The sequence below is a fragment of the Mustela nigripes genome, chromosome 9 (assembly GCF_022355385.1).
Source record: "Mustela nigripes isolate SB6536 chromosome 9, MUSNIG.SB6536, whole genome shotgun sequence".
NCBI classification, from domain to species: Eukaryota; Metazoa; Chordata; class Mammalia; order Carnivora; family Mustelidae; genus Mustela; species Mustela nigripes.
This window is the reverse complement of record NC_081565.1, coordinates 5,465,402-5,489,000: the sequence shown is the minus strand read 5'-3', so window position 1 is coordinate 5,489,000 and position 23,599 is coordinate 5,465,402. Positions and strand designations below refer to the sequence as shown.

Below are 23,599 nucleotides of genomic sequence, written 5' to 3'. Positions count from 1 at the left end.
GGCTGCCGGGACAGGTCTGTCTCTCACAGCCTCTCTGCTGCCTGCCTAGGTCCCCCCCACATTATTGGGCCCCGAGGCCCCCGCTCCGTGGTCGGCCTGGCTCCAGGGCAGCTCGTTCTGGAATGCTCAGTAGAGGCGGAGCCGGCCCCCGAGATCGAATGGCACCGGGATGGCATCCTGCTGCAGGTGGGTGCCGGGCTGGGGACCCGGGGACGCCACCTTCTGTGCTGCTCAGGCCCTGGACCCTGTAGCCTGGATCCTCAGTGCTGAGGAGTGGCCCCCCATCTTCTGGATGAGGACACTGAGGCAAGGCTGGGACTTAACCCCGGCTTCTGATGCCTCTCTGTGTGCTTCCCATTAGACCTCCGAGCTCCACAGAGTGGCTGGGTGACCCGGGGCTAGTTACCGAGGTTCTCTGTGCTTTCCCCCATCCCCTAAATCGGGACCAAGGATTGTAGGGCTTCTAGAAGCTCTAGCTCCTAATCCAGGCCTGAGGCCTCCCTGCAATGTCCCGGACGGGCAGAGCCCAGGGGTAGGAACTCATTCCCTCCCACAGGAGCCTGTTTCCCCCAGAGGGGTGTCAGTTAAGCCACGGGCCTGCCCCACTGGTTCCTTGGTCCTCCGTGCCTGGTTCCTGGGGGATGGCTGGCGCTGGCCCAGCACTAATGAGCCTCTCTCCGCCCTGTGGACATTGCAGGCGGACACCCACACCCAGTTCCCGGAGGACGGCAGGTTCCTCCAGCTGCAGGCCTTGAGCACGGCCGACGGGGGCAACTACAGCTGCACGGCCCACAACGCCGCGGGCAGCACCAGCGTGGCCTTCCATGTGGACATCCACAGTGAGTGGGCCTCACCTCTCCCACCCCCACCCGCGCTGGCCCTTCCTCAGGCCGCAGACCCCGGCACCCACTCCCTCCGTGCCCCTCCCCCAGCGGTGCCCACCATCCAGCCGGGACCGGCCACGGTAAACGCCTCTGTGAACCAGACGGCCCTGCTGCCCTGCCAGGTGGACGGCACTCCCCCGCCCCTCGTGAGCTGGCGGAAGGACGGAGCCCCCTTGGATCCTGCCAGCCCTAGGTGGGACCGGGACCGCAAGGGGCTCGGGGGTGGCTTCTAAGCAGAAACCGCCTGGGCAGTTAGCACGGGAAGGTGGCTGTGTGGCCAGCATGTGGGTCTTCCCGGAACCCAAGAAATAGGCTTGTCCGGGGTGTGGAGGGTGTCGAGAACCCCAGGTGTCTGTCTGTCTGGTTTTGACTCTTGGTTGATCATCTCTGTTTCTGTGTGTGTGTGTGTGTGTGTGTGTGTGTGTGTCTTTCTCAGGCCAATTTTCTACACCTTTCTCTGTAACATGGCAGAGACATGCCCCCGCCCACCCCCAGGCCCCAAGTTATGGCTTCTGAGCTCAAGCAGCCTGCAGAGCCTTGAAAACTGCCAGACAATCCCAGCAGAATATTCCACAGGTCCAGCCTGAGTCCAGCTCACCCCCAGTCCCGCTGGCCCTGGGAAGGGGCAGTCCTCAGACCTGGGGGACATGCTTAAAAGGGGGGCTATCTGGATGCTGTTGCCTGTTGACTCATAGGGAGAAGCTGGGCCCAGGTGGGACCGCGGGAGGCCCCTGATGTGCGGAGCTGCCCATGGCCGTGACCTCCTCTAACCTTGGCTTCATGGATGCAGCTCTCCAGAGCTAGCACTTTTCTGCAAGGAAAGCCAGGGGCAGAAGAGCTGCCCCCAGGGTCCAGCCCCTCCAAGGGCCTCCCTAGGCTGCTGGTCTCCATGACAACCCCCTCCCTCTGTTCTAGGCTGCAGGTCCTGCCCGAGGGCTCCTTGAGGATCCGGCCAGTCCTTGCCCAGGACGTTGGCCACTACCTCTGCCTTGCGTCCAACTCTGCAGGCTCCGATCGGCAAGGCCGTGATCTCCAGGTCTTCGGTAAGTGGACAGGACAGGAAGCTTCCTTGCCTTCAGCATCCATCCCCTGTCTGGGCCGGGTCCAGCCTGGTTTCTGGGTTCCTCCTTGCTGTCGGGAGCCAAGAGCAATGGTCTCTCAGTGTTCTTGACAATGAAGCCCGTGAGTAGAACTTGGGAACATGCATACTCAAAGACGCCTCTTTATTTTATGCATTTGGCACATACACGTAACGCTATACTATTGCGTTGAATGGGCAAGATAGGAAAAATTTGAAAGGAGAGCATCAGAATCCCTGTACCGGACTGTCTCAGCTCTTCTCACTTGGTGGAGGCCACTCTGCTTGGCGCTGGCCTCGAGCAGGGCTGATGAGGAGTGGGACCCTGAGGGCTATATTTAGGGAGAGCGGGTTAGGAGGCCGGCAAACGGGGGGTGGGGGCGAGCAAAGGTCCCATCACCCCAGATTAGGGAGCCTGTTGGAAGATTCCTGCAGAGTGTCTCCTGCCTCTCCCCTGCCCTCGGAGGATGGGTGCGTCGCCCTTCCCTCCAGCCCGCACCCTTGTTTCCTGGTGACTGCTCTCTCCCCAGAGCCTCCAGCCATCAGCCCGGGCCCATCCAACCTGACCCTCACTGCTCACACCCCTGCCTCACTGCCCTGTGAGGCCAGCGGCTCCCCCAAGCCCCGGGTGGTCTGGTGGAAGGATGGACAGAAACTGGATTTCCACCTGCAGCAGGGTGCTTACCGGTACGGAGCTGGGCCTCGGGGGGGTACCATGAGGTCCTCAGGATGGGGAAGGGGGTGCCCGTTTCATGGTAGGGAGGCCGGTCAAAAACAAGGCAGGGAGGCACTTGGGTTCTTAACGAAGCCAGTGCCAGGATCTGTGTCCTGACCTCAAGGGTCTAGAAGGATCTTCACTGAGATGCCCAACAAGGGGTTTAACACCATCACAGCTGCTGGAACCTAACAAGGTCAGTGCCTGGAGACCTGGGTTCAGCCGAACCCAGATACTAGTCTTCCCATTTCTCAAAGGCAGCAGGTCATGCAGTGGTCCGCGGGCACATTAAAGGGATCCGTTCACCACTTAATTCTCTAGTCATCTGTTGTATCCTATGCCAGGCCAGCATGGAGCTGTCCTCTACAGCAGGTGCCCCACTAACACAAGCCATTCTGATAAGGGACTTGGATGTGATCACTATCGCAGAAGTTGTCAGAACTGCTGGTTTCAGAAGAAAACACAGAGGGTGGTAGAGAAACACAAGGATGAAAATTTAACTTGCCCACATCTTTAAGAGTAGAAACTTCTAGAAGGAATTTCTAGATTCCGAGCAGGGTGGGGGGAGGGGGACAGATACCAGGGGAGAAATCAGTCTTGAGACACCCGGTCCCCTGCATCCAGATTGCCGGGCAGGCTGGTTGCAGCCGGCCGACTGTCTGTCTGTCCATCCCAGGCTCCTGCCCTCCAATGCCTTGCTCCTGGCAGCTCCCGGCCCCCAGGACTCAGCCCAGTTTGAGTGCGTGGTGAGCAATGAGATGGGCGAGGCCCGCAGGCTCTACCAAGTGACCGTCCAGGGTACGTTGGAACAGGAAGAAGGAGAGAGCGGATGGGGACATCACGGGCATCTCCTGACCCCACCCAGCCTCATGCAGACTAGAGCAGGCTAGAGCCTGATGCAGACTCTAGCACTGATCCTGGCATGTAGGAGCTCTCCGGAGAGTGCGCTCCCCAATCCAGATTATTCTAAACCGTAATCTGACCTTGCCATCACTCTGGTGAAAATTTCTCCCTTCGCAGCTGCCCACTGCACTCAGAATAGAATGCAAAGTGTCACCCGAGTCCCCAGGGTCCTGTGCATGATGGCCCAGCCAACTACCACCTCCCCTAACCCTCAGGTTCAGTTCACCCCAAGGCCTACCTCACTCTGGGATCTGGTCATGCTGCTTAGCTTTTAGTTCCTCACCTCAGGGCCTTTGCATATGCCGTTCCCTCTGCATATGCTGTTCCCTCTGTTCTGAGCACTTCCCTTTGCCCTTCACCCAGTGGGTCCTTGCTCTCCCTTTATATCTCAGGTTAAATGGCACTTTCCCCGGAGGCCTTCTCTGGCCTCCCCCACTCTTGGGAAGGCTCCCTTCTCCTGTGAACTGCTCTGGAGAGACCTAGCTCCTATCCCTACAGAGAGCAGTTCATAAGGGTACCCCCAAGTCCAGCAAAAAATACTTCCCAAGTGAATGTGACCTCTCCTCTCTCGCCCCTCCCTCCCTGGCCCTCCATCACTAATGTCACCTATGTCTTAGTCTCTGTCGATAGTTCTCATTCACCTGGCCCCGTGGCTATGTGGTCCCCTGTGGACCTTGGTAGGGCGTCAAGCCTTGTCTTGCCTTACAGTGCCTCCCACCATTGCCGATGACCAGACGGACTTCACCGTGACCAAGATGGCCCCTGTGGTCCTCACATGTCACAGCACGGGTGTCCCAGTCCCGGTCGTGTCCTGGAGCAAGGCTGGTGCCCAGCTGGGGGTGCGGGGGAATGGCTACCGTATCTTGCCTTCGGGTAAGTAAGGGTGAGCCGTGGAGAACAGAGACGGAGAGGATCAGGCGGAAGGTGTAAAGGCAGACCCTCAGAGCCTGGTGGGAGAGCGAGATGGAGAGCCCTGGCCTGGCTCTGCCATTCCCTGCTGTGTGACCTAGGGGAACCCCACACCCTCTCTGGGCCTTAGCATCCCCACTCATGTGCTAGCGTGTTGGTATCCGTCAGTGGTTCCCTGATGTGAGCTGACAGCAGTGCCGCTTCATGGCAACGTGAGGAAAATGATAGCTACATGAGAGTCTCATCAGAAGGATTTTCCTTTACCCTAAAATTTACTTTCCTTAATATTTTGGTGTTAGAAGTTTTTTTCATGAAATCAAGGTGATAGTAGATGGATGCTTTTGAAATGTCTTTGCTTGTCAAAATGCCACTTTAGCTGTGAAGTGTGTAAACCTGATGATTCACAGACCTGTACCCCTCAGGCAAATAATACATTACATGTTAATTTTTTTTAAAGCATTTTACAAAAAAAAAAAAAAAAAAGTTGGCCACTTTATGGGGATTCTCCAAATTACATTTGCTTGTTCATTGGTGAGTGAGTAAAATCCTAAAGCCGGAGCGCCACCGGCCAGATCTGCGCTTTTCAAACCCTTCTGAAGCAACAGAACCCTTTCTTCTGTCAATCAGTTATAGGGAAGCCCATCATGTAAAAGAAAGCTGAGATTCTGGTTCTCTCTGGGGATGGGGAGGTCCAGGAGGATTAAAATGGTGTTCCCTGAGCACCAGACTAAGACTAAGACAAAACTAAGGAAGACAGGGCAGAGGGAAGACGGACAAAGCAGTAATCCAGGAAGCCTTCCTGGAGGAAGCAAGTTTTGAGCAGAACACAGCAAAGGTAGCAGGGTGAGGACCCGTGGAAGTATGGGTGGGTCAGGGATTGTGGGCAGGGCAGTGGCAGGTCCTAGAACATCACATCCAGAAGTTTCTAGAGACCGTCCTGTCTGATTCTTCATTGCACATACAGGCAGGCCTCGAACCCAGGTTTCCCCCTGCTGCTTACAAACGGGCAGGGAGGCGGGTGGAGTGGCCTGCAGGAGAGACACAAGGGCAGTGGGGAGAGGTAACGGACATCTGTCCCGGGTCCCCTAGCTCTCTCCATGTCCTGTTGCCACCCACAGGCGCCCTGGAGATCGGGCAGGCCCTCCCTATCCACACCGGCCGCTACACGTGCACAGCCCGCAACTCTGCGGGTGTGGCCCACAAGCACGTGGTCCTTACCGTGCAAGGTAAGCCTCTCCTGGCAGGTGGAGGGCTAGAGGCAGGTAGGGCTGGGTAGGGAGGGGAGGGCCCCAGATTCCAGATGCCCAGACCTGCCTCTGATTCATGCTGCAATTTCAGGAATCCCCTATTCCTTGTAGAGGCTTCTCTCTCTGGTGCTCAGGCCCCCACCCCTGGTTGGAGGGGGCTGGGCATTAAAGGTGCCCCCAGGGACCTCTGTGGCCCTGTCCCCTTGCAGCCTCCCCTGTGGTGAAGCCTCTGCCCAGCGTGGTCCGGGCACTGGTGGCAGAGGAGGTCCTGCTGCCTTGCGAGGCTTCAGGCATCCCCCGGCCAAGCATCAGCTGGCAGAAGGAGGGGCTCAGCATCCCTGCAGGTAAGTCTGCTCGGCACCAGCCAGGGGAGAACAGTTTGGGCCTCGGATCCCCCTGCTTGCCCCGGGCAGGGTGGGGGTAGTGGGCAGGGCGAGGGGGGAGTTCTGCAGACCTGCTGGAAGGTCCCAGAAAGCCCGGGTGTCTTCTTCTCGCCCTGCCCGCCGTCTGTGTTCACTAGCCAGAGTGTGACACTCTATCTGAACATCCGTGCCGGAGTGGGGAGGCTGGGGAGGGGGCAGCCTAGCTGGGCTCTGGGGCTCTGTGCCCCCACCCTTGCTGCTGGTCAAACAGCATGGCCAAGTGGCCCTCCTGCCCCTCCTCGGTGGTCCTGCCGCCCCAGCCACCAGCCCCCCGTTTCCTCCCCACAAATCCAGGAGCGAGTACCCAGGTCCTGCCCACTGGAGAGCTGCGGATCACCCACGCCAGCCCAGAGGATGCCGGGAACTATTTCTGCCTCGCCCAGAACAGCGCGGGCAGCGCCGTGGGGAGAACACGGCTGGTGGTGCAAGGTGAGCCCGGGGAAGGGGGCTGAGGCAGACCCCAGCGAGCCGGGGCTCCCGCATCCCTGCGTCCTTCCCTACCCCAGCGTGGCTTGTATTCCGGAAGGAACAAAGGGAAAAGCATCTTCTCCCATTTTGTGCCTGAGGTCCGCCTTCAGACCGTAACTCGGGCTGCTCTGCCTCCTGGGACCCTTCATGAGACAGCGGTCTGGCCATCCCTCCTTCGTTTTGGCTTTCCAGTAACAAACGCTATTTCTGTCCCTATTGCCATCGTGTGTGTGTTGGGATCACACTGTCACGGCTTCACCAGACTCAAACAGTCCCCCAGTTGTCCAGACCGTGGGCAATGGCCGGTAGCAGAGCTGGGAGGCAGCCGAAAGGGGTGGAGGAAGGGGCTAGGGGGCTGCCAACCGCCAAGGGCGCTGGAGCCAGGGCAGCCCACCCTAGCTGAGCCCCCATCTCCGAGCAGCCCCCCTCTCCCCACAGTCCCACCTGTGATCGAGACCGGCCTCCCTGACCTGTCCACCACTGAAGGCTCCCACGCCCTCTTGCCTTGCGTGGCCAGTGGCAGCCCAGAGCCCAGCATCACCTGGGAGAAAGATGGCCAGCCCGTGTCTGGAGCCGAGGGGAAGTTCACCATCCAGCCTTCTGGGGAGCTGCTGGTGAAGGACCTGGATGTGAGCCTCTGACCCCGTGTGGAATAACAGGACAATAGGAGCAGAAAACCTCTGCTGAGCACCACCTCCCCCCACCCCGTTGGTCATGCTCTGTGCTGAGTGCTATGCAGCTTCTAGTCCCAGGAAGCTGGGGAAAAGGGGCTGACAATCCCCCAAGTCCAGATGAAGAAACCGAGGTTCATTGTGTATCCAGTTTTCCCAAGGCACGCTGTTGCCCAGGCACGGAACCAAGATTGAACCCGAACCTCCATGGCTAATTCCTAAGGGAGGGAAGGAGCCCTGGATAGGACGGGGGGGCAGGGAAGGGGATGACTTTGTGTCCCCAGGCTGTACCCGGTTTTCTCCACCCTGCTCTTGTTGACCTGAGCCCGGGGTGTGGGTGCAAGCCCCGCCCCCCCTTCCCCAACAGCTCTTAGATTCTGTCGTCACAAATGTGCCTCTCTCCAGATGGTTGGGTGGTGGCTTGGTGGGTGCACCTGCTGCCAGGGGGAGGGGAGTGTCGCAGAGTCCTTGGACCTTGTGCGCGGAGAGCTGGATAGCACAGCGGCGAGGGCACCAGCCCTGCTCCAGTGCCCCACGGAATGTCTCAGAGCCTGGCTGAACGTTCTCTGCAAAAGGCACCCTACACGGGGCCTGTCTCGGGGGTGATGGGACCAGGGATGAGCTGGTGCGGGTGAGGTCCGGAACAGGGTCTCCGGCATGTTGTGGATATTGTTATCAGGGCTTGCATGGTTAGGAAGGCTGCCGGGGCGAGGTGCCAGGGAGCAGCGGGGAAGCAGAGCCATTTGCTAGCTGTGTGACCTTGAGCGAGCCCCTTTGCCTCTCTGGGCTGCATGCTCCAAGGGAACCTGCAGCAGAAGGGGTTCCTAGGCGCTGGGGGTGGGGGCAGCACTCAGGCAGACCCCTCCTCTGCCCTCAGAGCCAGGACGCTGGGACTTACACCTGTGTGGCCGAGAACGCCGCGGGCCGCGCCCACCGCCGTGTGCACCTCAGCATCCTGACTCTGCCGGCCTTCACCACCCTGCCTGGGGACCGGAGCCTGCGCCTCGGGGACAGGCTGTGGCTTCGCTGTGCGGCCCGGGGCAGCCCGACCCCACGCATCGGCTGGACCATCAACAACCGGCCAGTCACGGGTCTGGGCCTCCTGGGAGCAGGGGGAGATGGGGACCCCGGGACCCCAGGGGAAGGGCAGACTGGCAGGGAGACTCAGCATCATGGAGAGGAAGAGCGTGTCTCCAGGCTTGGCCCTGTGTAGGGGGGAGCAGAGCAAACACACGTGTGGTCCTATGTGACAGGTCCTCTGTCAGACCTGGCAAGAAGCCCCCTGTGAGAAAGACTCCACCCCGAGGGGCCTCAGGGCCTCAGGGCCAGGAGGGGGCTTGAGTTACAACCAGCATGGTGGGCCCCTGGCAAACCCCTTTCCTGGTGGTGAGCAGGGGAGGTTCTGTCCCAGTTGATGTTTGGAGAAACACAGGGCCCACACAGCATACAGAGTATACAGTAGGTGCTCAATAAATGTCTGCTGAAGTGATGAATTGCTAAGCCCCCTCCCCGGCAAAGTGATATTTTCAGATGCTCCTGAACTGGAGTCCAGGTGCTATGAAACATGCTCAGGAGCTCACCTTGTGTACCTGTGAGGAAGGCTGTGACCAGACCCCACTGCCTTCCGGGGAGGGAGTTTGGGGAGTGATTCAGCCTTTCTGAGCCCAGCTTCTTCATCTCGAGATGGAGATAACAGGCGTGCTGAGGGCAAACTGGTTTAAGGCAGGATGTTCCTGTTAATAGGCCCCCCTCACCCGTGCCGCCAGCTCACGGTGTGGACTCGAAAATGCTAGAAGCCTGGTTCTTCCAGCATGTCCCCTCCCATGGCCAGTGCCTGCCGTCAATGGGTCTGACGTAGTCAGCTCCCACGGTTGGGAAGAGACACCCGTTTTCATGTCTTTGCCAAAAACCTGCTGGTACTCCGGCCTGAGTGAAGGATTCAGGGCAAGAGGGGCCCCTGGTTCCCTGGACTCAGAACCCTCCGGGGCATCTCTTTTTCTACCAGATGGGGTGTCTGAGCAGGACGGGGGCAGCACACTGCAGCGGGTGGCCGTCACCCGAGAGGACAGTGGGACCTACGTCTGCTGGGCCGAGAACAGAGTGGGCCGCGTGCAGGCAGTCAGCTTTGTCCACGTGAAGGGTAGGGTGTGAGCCTGGTGGCCTCTCCTGGGACCTCTGCTGAACCTGATCTGTTGCTTTTCTTAAGAAATAGACGTCCTGACCTCTGAACTAGTAACCACTTTAAAAAAATACGTAAATAAGTAAATAAAATCTTAAAAAAAAAAAAGGTTTGCATGAAGCAAGAATCAGGGATTTCTTAGTGCTGCTGTGTCCAAACAAGGTGTCCTAATGGTTATGTAGTCTTTGTTTTACAATGTCCCTGGCAGGCATTCTGCAGCTGGGACAATTTATCCATTACAGCAAGTACACGACACTCATCACCACGCCCTCATTCCTGTGCCAGTCTCAGGCATCACTAATCAATCACAGCAGTATTCTCATTCCATTTCAAATCAGGGTTCCCAGAAGTCTGTTTCACTTCACCCATGACACATCCCTAATGCGTTGACTATTCACAGTCATGTTGGGCCTAGCAGGAGTTTCCTGGGATGGGTTTATGGGAGAAGCTGAGCCAGAGGGAACCTCTTTTCTGATATCTAGTCTGATGTCACCTTGCAGAAGCCCCCGTGTTGCAAGGGGAGGCCTTCTCCTATGTGGTAGAGCCTGTGGGGAGCAGTGTCCGGCTTGACTGTGTGGTCCATGGTGCCCCAGCGCCCGACATCCGCTGGATCAAAGACAGCCTCCCGCTCAGGGGCAGCCGGCTCCATTACCGGCTGCAGAACGGCTCGCTGACCATCCGCAGGACGGAGGCAAGGCGGGACTCCATGCCTTGGGGTGGGGACAACCTACAGCCTTTTCTGATGGCTTCAGAGGGTTCATCAGGGTACCACGGTCCTCTACAGTCTACAAAGCACCTTCCCACCCATGACCCAGATTCTCCCCACCATTAACCCGAGTGAGCTCCAGCCAGGGACTTTTCTCTGTGCTTCAGTCACCCTAGCCATTCCATGGGGCTAATCGTTTCTAACTCATAGGTGTAAAGTAAGAAATCAGTGAGATGACCCATGCTGGGAATTTAAGCGTGACTGGCTCCTCGATAATACCGATAAATGCCCAGAGTAGACAAGTAAGAGAGCCCCATTTTACAGAAGAAGACACTGGGGCTCAGAGAGGCCCATGACCAGGAGGTGCCCAAGGCAGGACCTCATCCCAGCTCTCCTGACTCCTGCTCTAGGCTGTTTCCAAAGCCTTGAGCCCTGGGGCAGGCTCATTCACCTTCCCTTCTGTGTCCCAAGTCTGAGTGGTCACGCAGACATCCATAGTCCCCTCCTCTCGGGCTCTTTTTAGGGGCCCTTGCTTTCCCCCAGTTACCCGAGTCTCTACCATGGCCAGCCACTGGTAGGTACGTTTGCTTTGATGAGCGTCATTTCCTGTCCAATCTTAGCAGCCGCGATCACCATTTTACCAATGGGTGGTGGTACATACTCATCTGGGGACGTGGCGGTGTAGTCGTAATGAATCCAGGACAGTCCCAGTGGAGCCAGATCTGGTCCCATCCTGATCTGACCCCCGATTTTACCTCTTACCCGCATGTTGGGCTGCCCCTGCAGTCCCTTGAGAGCGGCCTCCAAGATATCACCTTCTGGGCACAGATGGTGGCCTCAGGCTTCCTCCAGCTCCCGCTCCTGGTGGCAGTGCCACCCAGAAGTGAATCTGAGCCGTGTCCTTCCTGGGCTTCCTCGCTGGCCGTGGTGGTGGGTTTCCTGTACAAAGAGCTCCCCTCTCACTAAACTGGGAAACCACTGCAAGCCATCTCCCCTCTGGAAGGCTCATGGCACACGCCCTTACAATAAAAGCCCCAAGAAATCCTGCAGTCAGAGGCGGGTTGTTGTCCGACTCAGTGTTTCCCAAACTTCTTTCACCATGGAACATTCTTTTCAAGGAATCCCTAGTAATGTGCCATAGAAGAAGACTTCATGGTACCCGGTTTGGAGGAGGGGGATCTGAATCGTGCCTTTGCAGCGTGTGGCTCTGCTGAGGGCAACAAATCCATGCTCTCAGCCACCACTACCCCCGCGTTCCAGGCGTGAAAGGGGCCAGGATCTCTTTGGAGGTCTGTTGACGGGTGGTCACAGAGGCTTTTCTGATGGACTCCACGAACCCCTGGCTGGTTTATGCTCTAAGCTCCTCTGCTTAGATGTGTCCTGCTCCTGTACCCTGCTGTCCCCCTCCTCCTGCTCTCCTGAACACCATGCCCCCCCCTCCATGCCCCCTTGCAGATAGACGACGCGGGCCAGTACCAGTGCATCGCAGAGAATGAGGTGGGCGCGGTGGAGAAAGTGGTGATCCTCGTGCTGCAGAGTGAGTCTTGCTCTCCTCCTCGCCTGGGCCCTGGGTGGGGGCGGTGCGAGGTGGGCACTTGGGTATGGAGTACCCTGCTGAGGCTGGGCTGGTGTGTCCCGGGCCCTCTGATCGGAACGGAGGGACGAGAGGCAGAACCAGGGACTGGGAGTTCCCAGACAAATATTTAGCGAGAACACCCAGTTGAGGTCCCATGAAGTGGGACTTCCCAGTTCCCCAGTTACGGAGTGGGAAGTGGGGTCTGGGCTAATGAAAAGCTGGGCACCCAACAGCCAGGCCTGGGCGGGGGGCCCATTTATTCGAACTCACAACCATCCACAAGATCATAGTGACCGCTCCTGGATTTGCCAAGCAGCTGGTAGTTTACAGAGTACTGTCTGAGCCCCAGGGAAACCCTGTGAAATCGTCTTTATAGGCATTTTTACTAAAATATTTTATTGAAAATTGACACACATAGGGAGAAGACATGTTACAAGGGTAGAGCTCAGTGAATTTCCTTTTTTAATCTTTTATTTATTTACTTACTGACTTAGAAAAAGAGAGAGAAAGAGCGCACAAGCAGGGAGGGGGCAGAGGGAGAGGGAGAGAGATTCTCAAGCAGGCTCCATGCCCAGCACAGAGCCTGACATGGAGCTTGATCTCATGACCCTGAGATCGTGACCTGAGCTGAAATTAGAATCGGATTCTTAACTGGGGACTGAGCCGCCCAGGTGTCCCTCACGGAATTTTCATAATGTGAACTCACCAAGTTAACACGTCCCCAGAGCAAAAATAGAAAAAATGGAAAACCACCGGCTCCCAGCCACTCCCATCATAGCATGCTCCCTTTCCCGTCAATGTCCCCTGCCCCAGGTGACCCCTGTCCAGAGTTTCGCCTTTAAAAAAATGTCACCTTGGGGGGCCTGGCTGACTCAGTTGGTGAAGCATTCTTGATCTTGGGGTCATGAGTTTGAGCCCTACATTGGGCACAGAGATTACTTTTAAAAATACAGCTTCGTTAAGATATATACCGTAAAATTCACTCCTTCCTACTTATTTTCCCTTAAAAAAGGAAGGAAAACTGATACTTGCTACAACATGAACAAAAATAGAGGATGTCAAGTGAAATAAGGCAGTCACCAAAACACAAACATCGTATGATTCGGATTATTTGAGGTATCTGGAGTTGTCGGAGTCATAGAAAGGGAAGCAGAATTGAGGGGGACAATGGGGAGATGTGGTTGAATGGGTCTGGAGTTTTAGTTTTGCAAGACGAGAGCATCCCGGAGGGGGATGGCGGTGGGGGTCACCCACCAGTGTGAATGCACTCCAGTACTCGATACTACACTTCAGAGTGGTCAAGACAGTAGACTTTACATCATGTGTCTTTTACCATACTTTCTAAAAGGGAAAAAATTCACCCATTCTAAGACTGCAGTGAGTGATTCTTGGTAAATTTATAGCATTGTCCATCCACCCCCACGATCTGTTTCTGGGATGTTTCTTATCACCCCGAGAAGCTCCCTCTGCCTGTCTGCTCGCGCCCCCCAGCCCTGGGCAACTGCCGATCTGCCTTCTGCCACTGCAAGCGTACCTTTCCAGAAACTTCATCTAAGTGGAACCCTATGTAGTCTTCGGTTCTGAGTTCTTTCTCTCAACAGTGTGTTCCAAGTTCATCCATATTATAGCACCTGTCCACGCTTCACTGCATTTTATTGCTGAACAGTATCCATTCATTGGTTACTAGACATGGGGCTGGTTTCTGATTTGGGGCTGTTAGGAATAATGCAGCTATGAACGTTGCACTCAGTCTTTGTGCAGATGTGTGTCTCCTTTGTCCTGGGTAAGATTCCTAGGAGTCTATCAGGTACAGCTAACTTTTCAGGAAACCACTCAACTGGCTATACTGTTTTGCTTTTCTTCTAGCAGGTGGATGAGGCTTTGGGTTTGCTACATTGTTGCCAACTTTTTTGTTGTCTCTCTTTTCTGTTCAGAAATCCCAGTGGGTGCAAACTCTAATAATTAATGATATTGATCGTGTGTGTGTGTGTGTGTGTGTGTGTGTGTGTGTTCCATTCATTGGTCTTCTCTGGGTAAGTGTTTTTCAGATGTTTTGCTCATTTCACAATTGGGTTGTTTGTCTTATGAATGAGTTCTGAGAGTTCTTTATGTCTTCTGGATACAAGTCCTTTATCAGATTCCTGATTTACGGATATTTCCCTCCATTCTGTGGCTTGTCTTGGCATTTTCCTATCCATGCCTTGGAAGAGCAAAAGTGTTAAAATTTGACAAAGTCCAAATGTATCAATTTTGTATTTTACAGACTGTGTGCTTGGTATTGAATTAAAAAAAAAAAAAAAAACTTTGTTTAGCCTAAGGTCACCTTCTCTCCTATAAGGCTGATAGTTTTTGTTTTTACATGGAAGTCTGTGATCCACTTGGAGTTAGTTTTTGTGTGAAATAAGGATCTAAATTCCTTTCTCTTTCTCTTCTATCTTTTTTTTTTCTGGAGTATGGATATCCAATTGCTCTGTACCATTTATTTAGATCTTCGTTTCCCCAAGGATGTTTTATAGTTCTCAAGTCTTAACCCTCTTTAGTTACCTTGATTACTAAGTATTTTATTATTTTTGATGCTACTGTGGATGGAATTATTACTGGTTTGATTTTTGGATTTTGCATCGCTAATATACAAAAATCAATTAATTTTTGTATCTCGATCTTAGAAACCTTGCTAAATTCGTTAATGAGCTCTGGTTATTTTTGCCAGATTCCTTAGGAACCTCTACCCATAGGATTTTCTACACATCACCTAGGAGTGGAGACAGTTTTACGTCTCCCTTGCCACTCTGGATACTTTTCGTTTCTTTGTATGGCCGCATTGTCCTAGTCAGCCCCTCCATGCAAGGGTGAGGAGAAGTGGAGAGAGCAGACAGCCTCACTTTTCCCCAGCTGTAGACACGGAGCACTCAGTCTTCCACCACTGGGTATGATGACAGCCGTGGGGTTCTGCAGGGGCTTTTTATCAGGTGGAGGAAGTTTTATTTTCCTTGTGGCTTGTTGGGAGTTTCTGTCATGGACCGCAGGGGACCGGGTGGGAGGCTCTGGTTCCAGACAAGATGGCATTGTAGATGGCGCTCCTCCCTGCTGCGTACGGCTGAACATCTCGGACTTCACAGAGAAGACAAACATTGACTCTGAGAGAGAAAAGAAGGATTGAGTAAGGATCGTGGGACCTGTGGAGTGACATGGCGGTGGATTCCCTCCTTTCTCTTTTTGCCTCCTGTGTCCCGGGCCTGAGAAGCCAGCCACCTGCGACTTCCAAGGAGCCCTCACACACGCGCACAGAGAGAGTCTCCACAAAAGCCTGCCTCTCTTGTGGAAGGGCCAGGAAAGGAATAGCATATCAAGATGGGAAGCTTTCCGATAATGACCACCCTTGTCTAGCCAAACACCATGAAAAGAACCACAGCCCCGCCCCAAGCCTCATCAGCCAAGACCAGGCGGGTGGGGAACCTACACTTCCAGGCTTGCCCCCTGTTCCGAGCACCCCTGTATCCCTCCTGGGGAGGGGAGGGGTGGCGTCAGGTGAGGCCAAGTGAGGGGCAATAACAGGTGTTCCCCCACCCTAGCCAGAGTGACGTCAGCGGAGAGAATTGGGAACCCTGAGCTCCCAGGCTCACCCGGGAGTACTGGAGCACCCCTCATGGTCTGGGGTGCCCCCAGAGGCCAGCTAGGGAGGCTGGATGTCTGCCCTCACTTGCCAGCAATGAGGCAGCACCTCCTTTCCCTTGGCAGCAGCAGAGGAAGCCTGCTAGGAAATAAGAACCAGAGGCTTGTCGTTCTTGGATTTTCAGGATGCAGCTGAAACTCTCTCGTCTTCTCAATAACGAGGAAACTCTCAACCTGAACGAGAAGAGCGGGTCCACAGACAGCGACACACGTTGGAATACTCTGACACAGATCGTAAAACGAGTGTCGTTAAGAACGCCTGGCTGAGCAATTAGAAATGTGCTTGAAACACAACAGCACGACAGGAGCTATGAAGAACCAAAGGGAAGTTGTAGGACTTCATTGATAATAAAAGGAAAACCTCAGTGGGCAGGTGTAAACGCTGCATGGAGAGGACAGAGGGAAAAACTGGTGGTTTTGAAGATGTTACGCTAGAATTTACTTAGTCTGAACAACAGAGAGGAACCAGACTTGAAATAAACAAGGAGCAGAGCAGGCAGAAATGTGCGGAAGGTTGAGATCTGACAGGGTGACGTCAGAGTCCCCGAGGGAAAGGAGAAAAGAGAGAGAATTATTCAAAGAAATGAGAGCTGAAATTCTGCAAAATTGCACTAAAGGCATACGCCTACAGATTCAACAAGCTGAGCAAAACTCAGACAGGATAAACCCGAGGAAATTCTGCACGGGACACATCACGGTCCGACTTGCTGAAAATTAAGGGCAAAGAAACTGAGGCTCCAGCATCTGCGTGTGGCCGTGGAGTGACTCAGAGTTCAGGCAGTTTTGGAGTAGCCTTGACTTTGACTCTTCCTGTCCACCCCCAGCCACCCCCAGATCCCTGCACAGGTGCGCATGGTCTGCGGAAGCCAGGGATGTGCGGAGAGCTGCTCTGGCCTTTCCAGGGCTCCTTCATTTCCAGGCTCTTCTCATTAAGCTTCCAGCTGGTCCCCTGGTTTCCTTAGACCAGCAGAGGTGCCAGGTCCCATCTGCTTCCTGCCAGTTTTGCCCCTCTCCCGTCCCCTGACAACACCCTGGTCTCTCAGAATATACCTGCCTCCTCGCCTGCCAATCAAGCCGGTCCCTTGGGATAGCAAGAGCTGGGGGTTTTGCAGCCAGCCCAGCTCCAGCAAAACCACTAGAATGACCACAGTGGAGTCGGGGTGGGAGATGGGAGCAGCCCCAGGCCACACACCTCCACCATTCTCCCCCCAAGTTCTAGAAGCTTCTCACGGGTAAATGATCGTTTCCTGGACGTCTAGAGTCCTGAAATAGTTGGTTTGGCTAGTTTTGTTAAGTTTTACATTTGGTTTTTGTGGGAGCAGACTTGCTGGACTTTTCATACAGCAATGGCCAGCATCTTGCTCCTGCTTTTTTCTGACATTTGTTTCAACGAAACCCTATCGTATGTGCTCTTGTGCTGGGCTTCCTGGGCACGACACTGTGTGTGAGATCGCTCGTGGAAAGCCTTCCTCCATCCTCAGTGCCATGGTTTGCCTGTTGCCCGGCACTTCTAGGCACTTCTAGACCGCGACCTAGACAGCATTGCTTCTGCATTCCAACACACACCTCTGGTGGACACACATCCACGTTTCTGTCAGGGTGTGGACCCAAGAGAGGCTGGGACACACAGCAGGCATGCGTTCCACTTCAGGAGATCCTGGATGTAGTAGGCTGATCTGTGGTTCCCAATGATATGACTGTGTCCTCGTCCCCAGGACCTGTGAATGTGATCTTACTTGGGAAAAGGATCTTTGCAGACATGATTAAGTTAAGGAAGTGATCTGGGGTTGTCTTGGTGGGCCCTAAATGCAATCATGAGTGCTTTTGTAAGAGAGGGGCGTATATTCCTTATATACGGGGAATAAGAGGAGGAGAATGAGGAGGAAGAGAAGACTGGAGGGACACAGCCTCAATCAAGCCACGGAACGCTAGAAGCCACCAGAAGCGGGACGAGGCAAGAAGCAGGTTCTGCCCTGCAGCCTCTGGAGGAAGCAGACATTACCCCGTGAAACAGCTGGTTTGGGACTCCTGGCCTCCAGAGCTGTAAGAGAGCAGACTGTTGCTGTTCTAAGCTTCGGCCGGTCCTTCCCTGCGGGGCTGTGCCTGCTTGCTCCCGTGCCCTCGGTGTGTACGAGTTCGCCTTACCCCGCCCTCGCCAGCGCTGGGCATGTGCTGCCTTTTCCTTGCAGCTGGAGGGTCTGTGGGAGCGAGTGGACAGGGATTCCCACCTCTCAGATGAGGAGACCGAGGGTCAGGCAGGCACTTGGTGAGACTCTCCCACAGCAGGGGACGGGGCCCTCTCTCCCTCCCGTCTCCCCTCTGGCACCAAGTAGAGGCACCACGTTGGAAACACCCCTGTAAGAGACCCAAACAGTGGACCACCAAATAGGTGCTAGAAACGAGGATGTCATGGCCCGGAAAGGCACTTAGGGTCTGTTGTGGGCTGAGGAAGGAAGCAAGCAAGCAGCTCTGAGCAGCGCGGTCCTGCTCGGGGAAACAGTGTCTCGAAGGAGATGCTGTCCGATGATCTGATGATCACTTGTGATTCTGTTATCCCCTTTCTACCTCGGAAACACACACAAATGACAAAAACGTTCCCTGAAGCTGCCCCGGGCCTCCCACAGGTGCCCCGGTGTTCCGGGTGGAGCCCCAAGATGTGACCGCGAGAGCCGGGGAGGATGTGGCCCTGCAGTGCCAGGCCTCGGGAGAGCCGGTGCCCACGGTGGAGTGGCTGCGAGCGGGCCAGCCCTTGCGGGCCAGCCGGCGGCTCCGGACCCTGCCCGACGGGAGCCTGTGGCTGCAGCGCGTGGAGGCCCGGGACGCGGGCGCCTACGAGTGCGTCGCCCACAACCTCCTGGGTTCCGCCACGGCCCGGGCGGTCCTGGCCGTCAGAGGTACGGGGTGTCCCCGCTCAGACTGCAGGGGACAGAGACGGGATCTCCTGGTCAGTGGGGATGTGTGTGTTGTTTATGGTGGACATGCCCCCCCCCCCCCGACCCCCTGCCCTGCCAGCTACCTGAATCTTCTCTTTGCTTAAAGTCACAAACTTGGGAGGAACCAGCTGGCAGGGACTGACGGGTCATCTTCCTTACCCTGCCCTTTACAGTTGGGGAAACTGAGGCTCCAAGAGCCCAAGGGCTGGCCCTTCATACTGGATGGGAACCCTGGCCATTCGTGCTCACCGGGCACAGACGTGGGTCCTCTTTGTAGGATGTTCCACGATCCTGTGAAGTAGGCAGAATGAGACCAGGATGTCCAGGGGGCCCCCTTTGGGGATCGATGTGTAAAGTCTGAATTCGGCCACGGTAGGGGGGCGGTGATGGCTGCTGCTTGATTCTGGCATTAGAGACACTGGCCACTTGGGCCGCCCCGTTCAGCTCCCAATGCCTCAGCTCAGGCCAGACTTCAAAACCGGGAAAAGGACTGTCCTGAGAAACGACAGCAAGATGACTTCAGACTGCACAATGGAAAGTCTCCGAATATTCCTTCTGAATGTATTTCTGTGTTTCTGTAGCAAATACTCCCTACACATTTCTGTCCACAGCCACGGCAGCCGTCACTCATCTGTCACCGCACCCCCCATCAGGTTACTTCTCCATGTCTCTGCAGGACACCTTCAGAGTTGGGTCCCCGTCCTCTCCTCTCCTGTTCGGAAGCCCCGACCCCAGACCACAGAGCCCTGCATGTGGTTTCTAGATGGATCTCCCAGGGTTGCCATAGCAAAGTGTCGCAGCCTGGAGGACTTCCAGTGCTCAGTTCTGGAGGCCAGAAATCTAAGATCGAGGAGAAACAGGGTCGGTCCCCTCTGAGATCCGTGATGAAGAGTCTGTCCCACGCCCTGACCCCAGCTTCTAACGGTTTGCTGGCAAGCTCCGGTGTTCCTTGGCTTATAAAAGCATTGCCCTATCATCCAAATCTCTACCTGCAAGTTCCCACGGCATGTCCCCCCAGAGACATGCCTGCTCTAGATTTCCCCTTCACGTAAGGACTCTAGTTATTAAATTAGTTAGGGCCTACCCCAATGACCTTATGTTAACTCAGTCCCCTCTGCATAGACCCTGTCTTCAAATAAGGTCACAGCCTCAGGTCTGGGGATTAGGATTCCCACCCACCTTTTTCAGGGCACATCATTTCATTCAGAACAGCCTCACTTTCTAAATGGAAACAGCCGTGTTGAAAGTCTCCCATATGCTAATTATAGAAAGGCCAGATAAGTTAGAAACAAATCTACAAAGAAGAAATGAATTATCAATGTTCTCACCTCCTTCAAGGACAAGAGAGAGCGATCTCTGACCATTACTTGGGGGTATATCTCTTTATACATTTTTCCCCAAACATAAAGAGATGTGCTTTATCCTTCTTATAAATGAGGTCAAATTTATAGGTTGTCCTACAACCTACCTGTTTGGACAATGTTCCATGACAGTAAGCCCGGCCTACATCTTCTCAGTGGTTTCTTATCCCAAAGGGATGCTTTCCTAACTTAATTGCTGTTGGCTTTGTTAAATAAGCAACATTTTAGGGTTCTGTTTTGTTTTCCAGTTTTCCCTCCAAAAAGCACACTGTGGTGGGCATCTTTGTATGCTCGCCTGAGTATGTCTATGGGATAAGTCCTTCCCATGGGGCGTGGCGAGGTAAAAGGTGTTCAGGGAGGTTCCCTCACCACCAACACTGTCTTCTCTTCCCTGTTCCCCATCAGCCTGGGGGCCCCTCCCGGCCTCAATGGAGGCAAAGGGCTGCCAAGTCCCCCCATATCTGAGAAAGTTGATGGTGACTCGTCATCCCCAGCCTCCGGCCTCTTGTCCGCTTTGAAGGATGCCAGGCCATGCTACTGCCTTCTTCTCTGCATCCGACTTCTTCCTCTTGCCCTTATTAAGAGCCCAGGGACAGTCTGCGGCCTGTTCTGCTGTCTCTCCTGTAAACCCCAGAGCTGCGGATATGGACAAGAGACATCCCAGATGGGCATCAGATCGCCTCAAACCCCAGCTCCAGGCTGCAGGAAAACGACACTGCTTCCTGGAATCCAAAGTGAAACGGCCCCCTGATTTGCCCATTTAGGATCCTGGCAGTCGAGTGTTTTATGTTATTTTTCGACAGATCATGGGCAATTAGTTGTTAATTTCCCCAGAGAGCCAGCAAGCAAAGAGGCAGACTAGCCTCTGTCTCATGCGCCCCCACGCCGCCCCCCCCCCGAATGCCCTCTGTGCCGAGGAGACAGCTGGCCCATTAGCCAGAGGAAGCAGCCTCTGATGAGTGCTGGAGAGAGCACCTGCTTGCAGACCGCCCCGCTGCTGTTGGAAATCCAGCTGCGGGGCGGCGGGAGCCAGGGCCACGGATGGGATGACAGATGTTCAGGTGGCAGCATTCAGGCCTTGGCTTGATGCCCCGGCCCAGAGGAGGCTGCCAGCTCCTCCATCACAAGCTCCTGGCATTTTAGAACCCAACAGGTCTTTGGCACATCTGTGGTCCTACCTCCTCACTGTATAGATAACCCAACTCAAAGGTGTCTCGAAGGCCTGACTTGTCGAGATTTTCAGGAAGGTGACAGCAGAGCCAGAATTAGAAGCCAGTACCATCCCAGGGCAGGGCGCCTCTCAAAAGCCTCCCCACCTCTTCTCTCTCAGAGCCAGGATCTCCTGGGCAGTGAGTCCATCACTCACAAGCTCTGTCGGTTGGGGCAAGTCACTTGCACGTGCTGAGCCTCCGTTCCTCCTCCCTGAAGCAGGTAACAGTACGGGCTTCCTCCGATAATGTCCCTGTCCTCCACCTCCTCCCAGGGGAGCCCCGCGGGAGCCGCGGCAGCATGTCCGGGGTGATCAATGGCCAGGAATTTAGCAGAGCCATTCTCAACACCAGCATGCGGAAGGAGGCAGGCTCCGGGGCCACCACCATCCACAGCAGCATCAGCCACGTCCCTGCGAGTGTGGGTAAGTGGGGGGCAGAGCCGCACCTGCACCTGCGTCCTGAGGCCGGCTCAGGGCCTGATGGCTGGAGGAAACCGGCCTACCCCTAAGACCTGAGTCCAAGCCAAAGTGGATTTAGGTACAGGCCACTTCCTACCTGGTCCCCCAAGTACCTCCCAACAGAACAAAATAAGAATCAGACTGAGACAGTGTGAAATCACCAGGATACACGAATGCAGTCAGATAACAGTTTTTGAGATCTCTGATGGCCAAGTGAGAATCCTCCACCCACTCACTGTTAAGAGCTGATAGAAAAAGGATGGGGCGCCTGGGTGGATCAGTGGGTTGAAGCCACTGCCTTTGGCTCAGGTCATGATCCTAGCGTCCTGGGATCGAGCCCCGCATCAGGCTCTCTGCTCGGCAGGGAGCCTGCTTCCTCCTCTCTCTCTGCCTGCCTCTCTGCCTACTTGTGATCGCTGTCTGTCAAATAAATAAATAAATAATCTAAAAAAAAAAAAAAAGAAAAAGAAGGATAAAGGGGTATGTCCCCTGGAGGGGGCAGAAAGGGAGAAATGAAGCCAATAAAATTAGCACCGGGGCATGTCCACTCTCAAACAGATTCATCCTACTGTGCCCTAGCAGATGGAATGTTCTGGAGTGATGTTGCAGACCCTGCTGCCTCGCCCTTCGCAGGGCACCCTGAGGGTCCAGAGCAGGGAGAGGGCATTGCAGACCGGGTCTTTGCCCAAGCGGCTCCTCCAGAGCTGCCCTTGACTGTAGGCCTGTGTGAACAGCGTGGGGTCAGGGAGCTCTGGCCGGGGGTCACTCCAGGTTGGCTGGCAGCAGAGAGCGAGTGAAGTGAGAGGCTGCCCAGATGGGGCTGCTACTTCCAGCTGCCCTTGGAGAAGCAGCTGGCCCTAAGCCAGGTGGGCCAGCCTCCATGTGCTAGAAACAGGCTCTGCTGGCCACGAGCCTGGGTCCTCCAGACCACTCCTCTGGGGCTCCACGGAGAAGCTCCACCCTCCCTGGCCCCAAGCGAGTGGGGTTTCTGCATCCCCAGACTGAGGTGCCCCCTGCCCTGTGAGGAGGCCTGGGCATCACGTGAAGGTCAGGGAATCCATGTCCAGAGCAACTTCTTGGCCCTGTTTACAAAGTCCATGGCCGTCCTCTCCCAGGCTCTTCTGGAAGGCATCTGTAAGTTAGGAGACCTGATTTCCAGCCCGGTCCAGCCCCTGTGTCCCAGGCTCGGCGGTGACCCAGTCACCCTTAGGATTCCTTGAACTGAACTGAGCATCGACAAGTCAGCTGCCCGTCTGTGCACACCCTATTCTGCTCGTTCTCCCCATGTCTCCACAAACTGGGTGTTTGTCTTCCCCCCTTCCCAGGTTCTAATCCAGCAACTGACTCAGGTGATCCCATGGCAGGGCCTGGGCAGGGAGGGAAGGGGCTGAGCCCTCCCGGAGCAATAGGGAGCCACAGAGGGATCTTGAGCAGGAAAGTGGCGGCCCTGAGGACCCAGCCCTGACCCAGCCTCCACGCCCACCCCGTGCAGGTCCTCTAATGCGGGCCCTCGTGGTCACCATCGCCCCCATCTACTGGGCCCTGGCTGGGGAGAGTGGGGACGCCCTGAACGGCCACTCTCTGACAGGCGGCAGCTTCCTGCAGAAGTCACATGTGGAGTTTGCCACAGGTGAGTGGGGGGGCGGGCGGGCCTCCTCCCAGGTCGGCTGGGTGGGGCTGAGGCCTCCCGGTGGTGACCCCGGGCTGGGCGGGATGCCTTGCAGGGGAGCTGCTCACCATGACCCAGGAGGCCTGGGGCCTGGATCCCGACGGCCTCCTGCTCCTCGATGTGGAGGTCAGTGGCGGCATCCCCGAGAGCCTGGCTGAAGCGGAACTTCAAGTACAGGTGGGGGCCGGCCCGATGGGGTGGGGGTGTGCGGGGGAGAAGGCGGGGGAGAGAAGGATGAGCCGCCCCCAGCACCCCCTCCCGACACCCCAGGAGGAGTGGGGGTGTGGCTTGGCCTGGACTTAGCCTGGTGCACCCAGCCTCTCCAGTGTCTTCCCCATTTCATACCCGAGAATGCCGGAGGGAGGTCATCTGCGCAAGGGTGCCCCCCCCCCCCCCGGCTGGAGGAGGAGGAGAAAGGCTCCCCTTGAATGAGGGGCTGAGGGTCCTACCCTTTGGGAGCTGAAATCTGACCCTTATCTGTCTCCTTCCTCCCCCTCCTCCTCCCCCCTTCCTCCTACTCTACCCTCCCCTCCCCCC

At 55.7% G+C, this 23,599-nt stretch overlaps 1 protein-coding gene across 1 annotated transcript in view; it reads left to right on the top strand.

Moving 5' to 3' along the window:
- The window catches only part of HMCN2 (hemicentin 2), a 144,171-nt gene that overhangs the window by 111,321 nt on the left and 9,251 nt on the right, over positions 1-23,599 (top strand). The window contains exons 71-89 of the mRNA XM_059410538.1: positions 50-186; positions 698-839; positions 933-1,077; positions 1,800-1,927; positions 2,493-2,649; positions 3,354-3,475; positions 4,289-4,453; positions 5,608-5,715; positions 5,946-6,080; positions 6,453-6,587; positions 7,065-7,255; positions 8,175-8,388; positions 9,303-9,437; positions 9,977-10,167; positions 11,638-11,719; positions 18,055-18,324; positions 21,208-21,357; positions 22,886-23,023; positions 23,118-23,239. Coding sequence (XP_059266521.1) covers positions 50-186; positions 698-839; positions 933-1,077; positions 1,800-1,927; positions 2,493-2,649; positions 3,354-3,475; positions 4,289-4,453; positions 5,608-5,715; positions 5,946-6,080; positions 6,453-6,587; positions 7,065-7,255; positions 8,175-8,388; positions 9,303-9,437; positions 9,977-10,167; positions 11,638-11,719; positions 18,055-18,324; positions 21,208-21,357; positions 22,886-23,023; positions 23,118-23,239 — 2,867 coding nt within the window. The remainder of the gene's footprint in view (positions 1-49; positions 187-697; positions 840-932; positions 1,078-1,799; positions 1,928-2,492; positions 2,650-3,353; positions 3,476-4,288; positions 4,454-5,607; positions 5,716-5,945; positions 6,081-6,452; positions 6,588-7,064; positions 7,256-8,174; positions 8,389-9,302; positions 9,438-9,976; positions 10,168-11,637; positions 11,720-18,054; positions 18,325-21,207; positions 21,358-22,885; positions 23,024-23,117; positions 23,240-23,599) is intronic.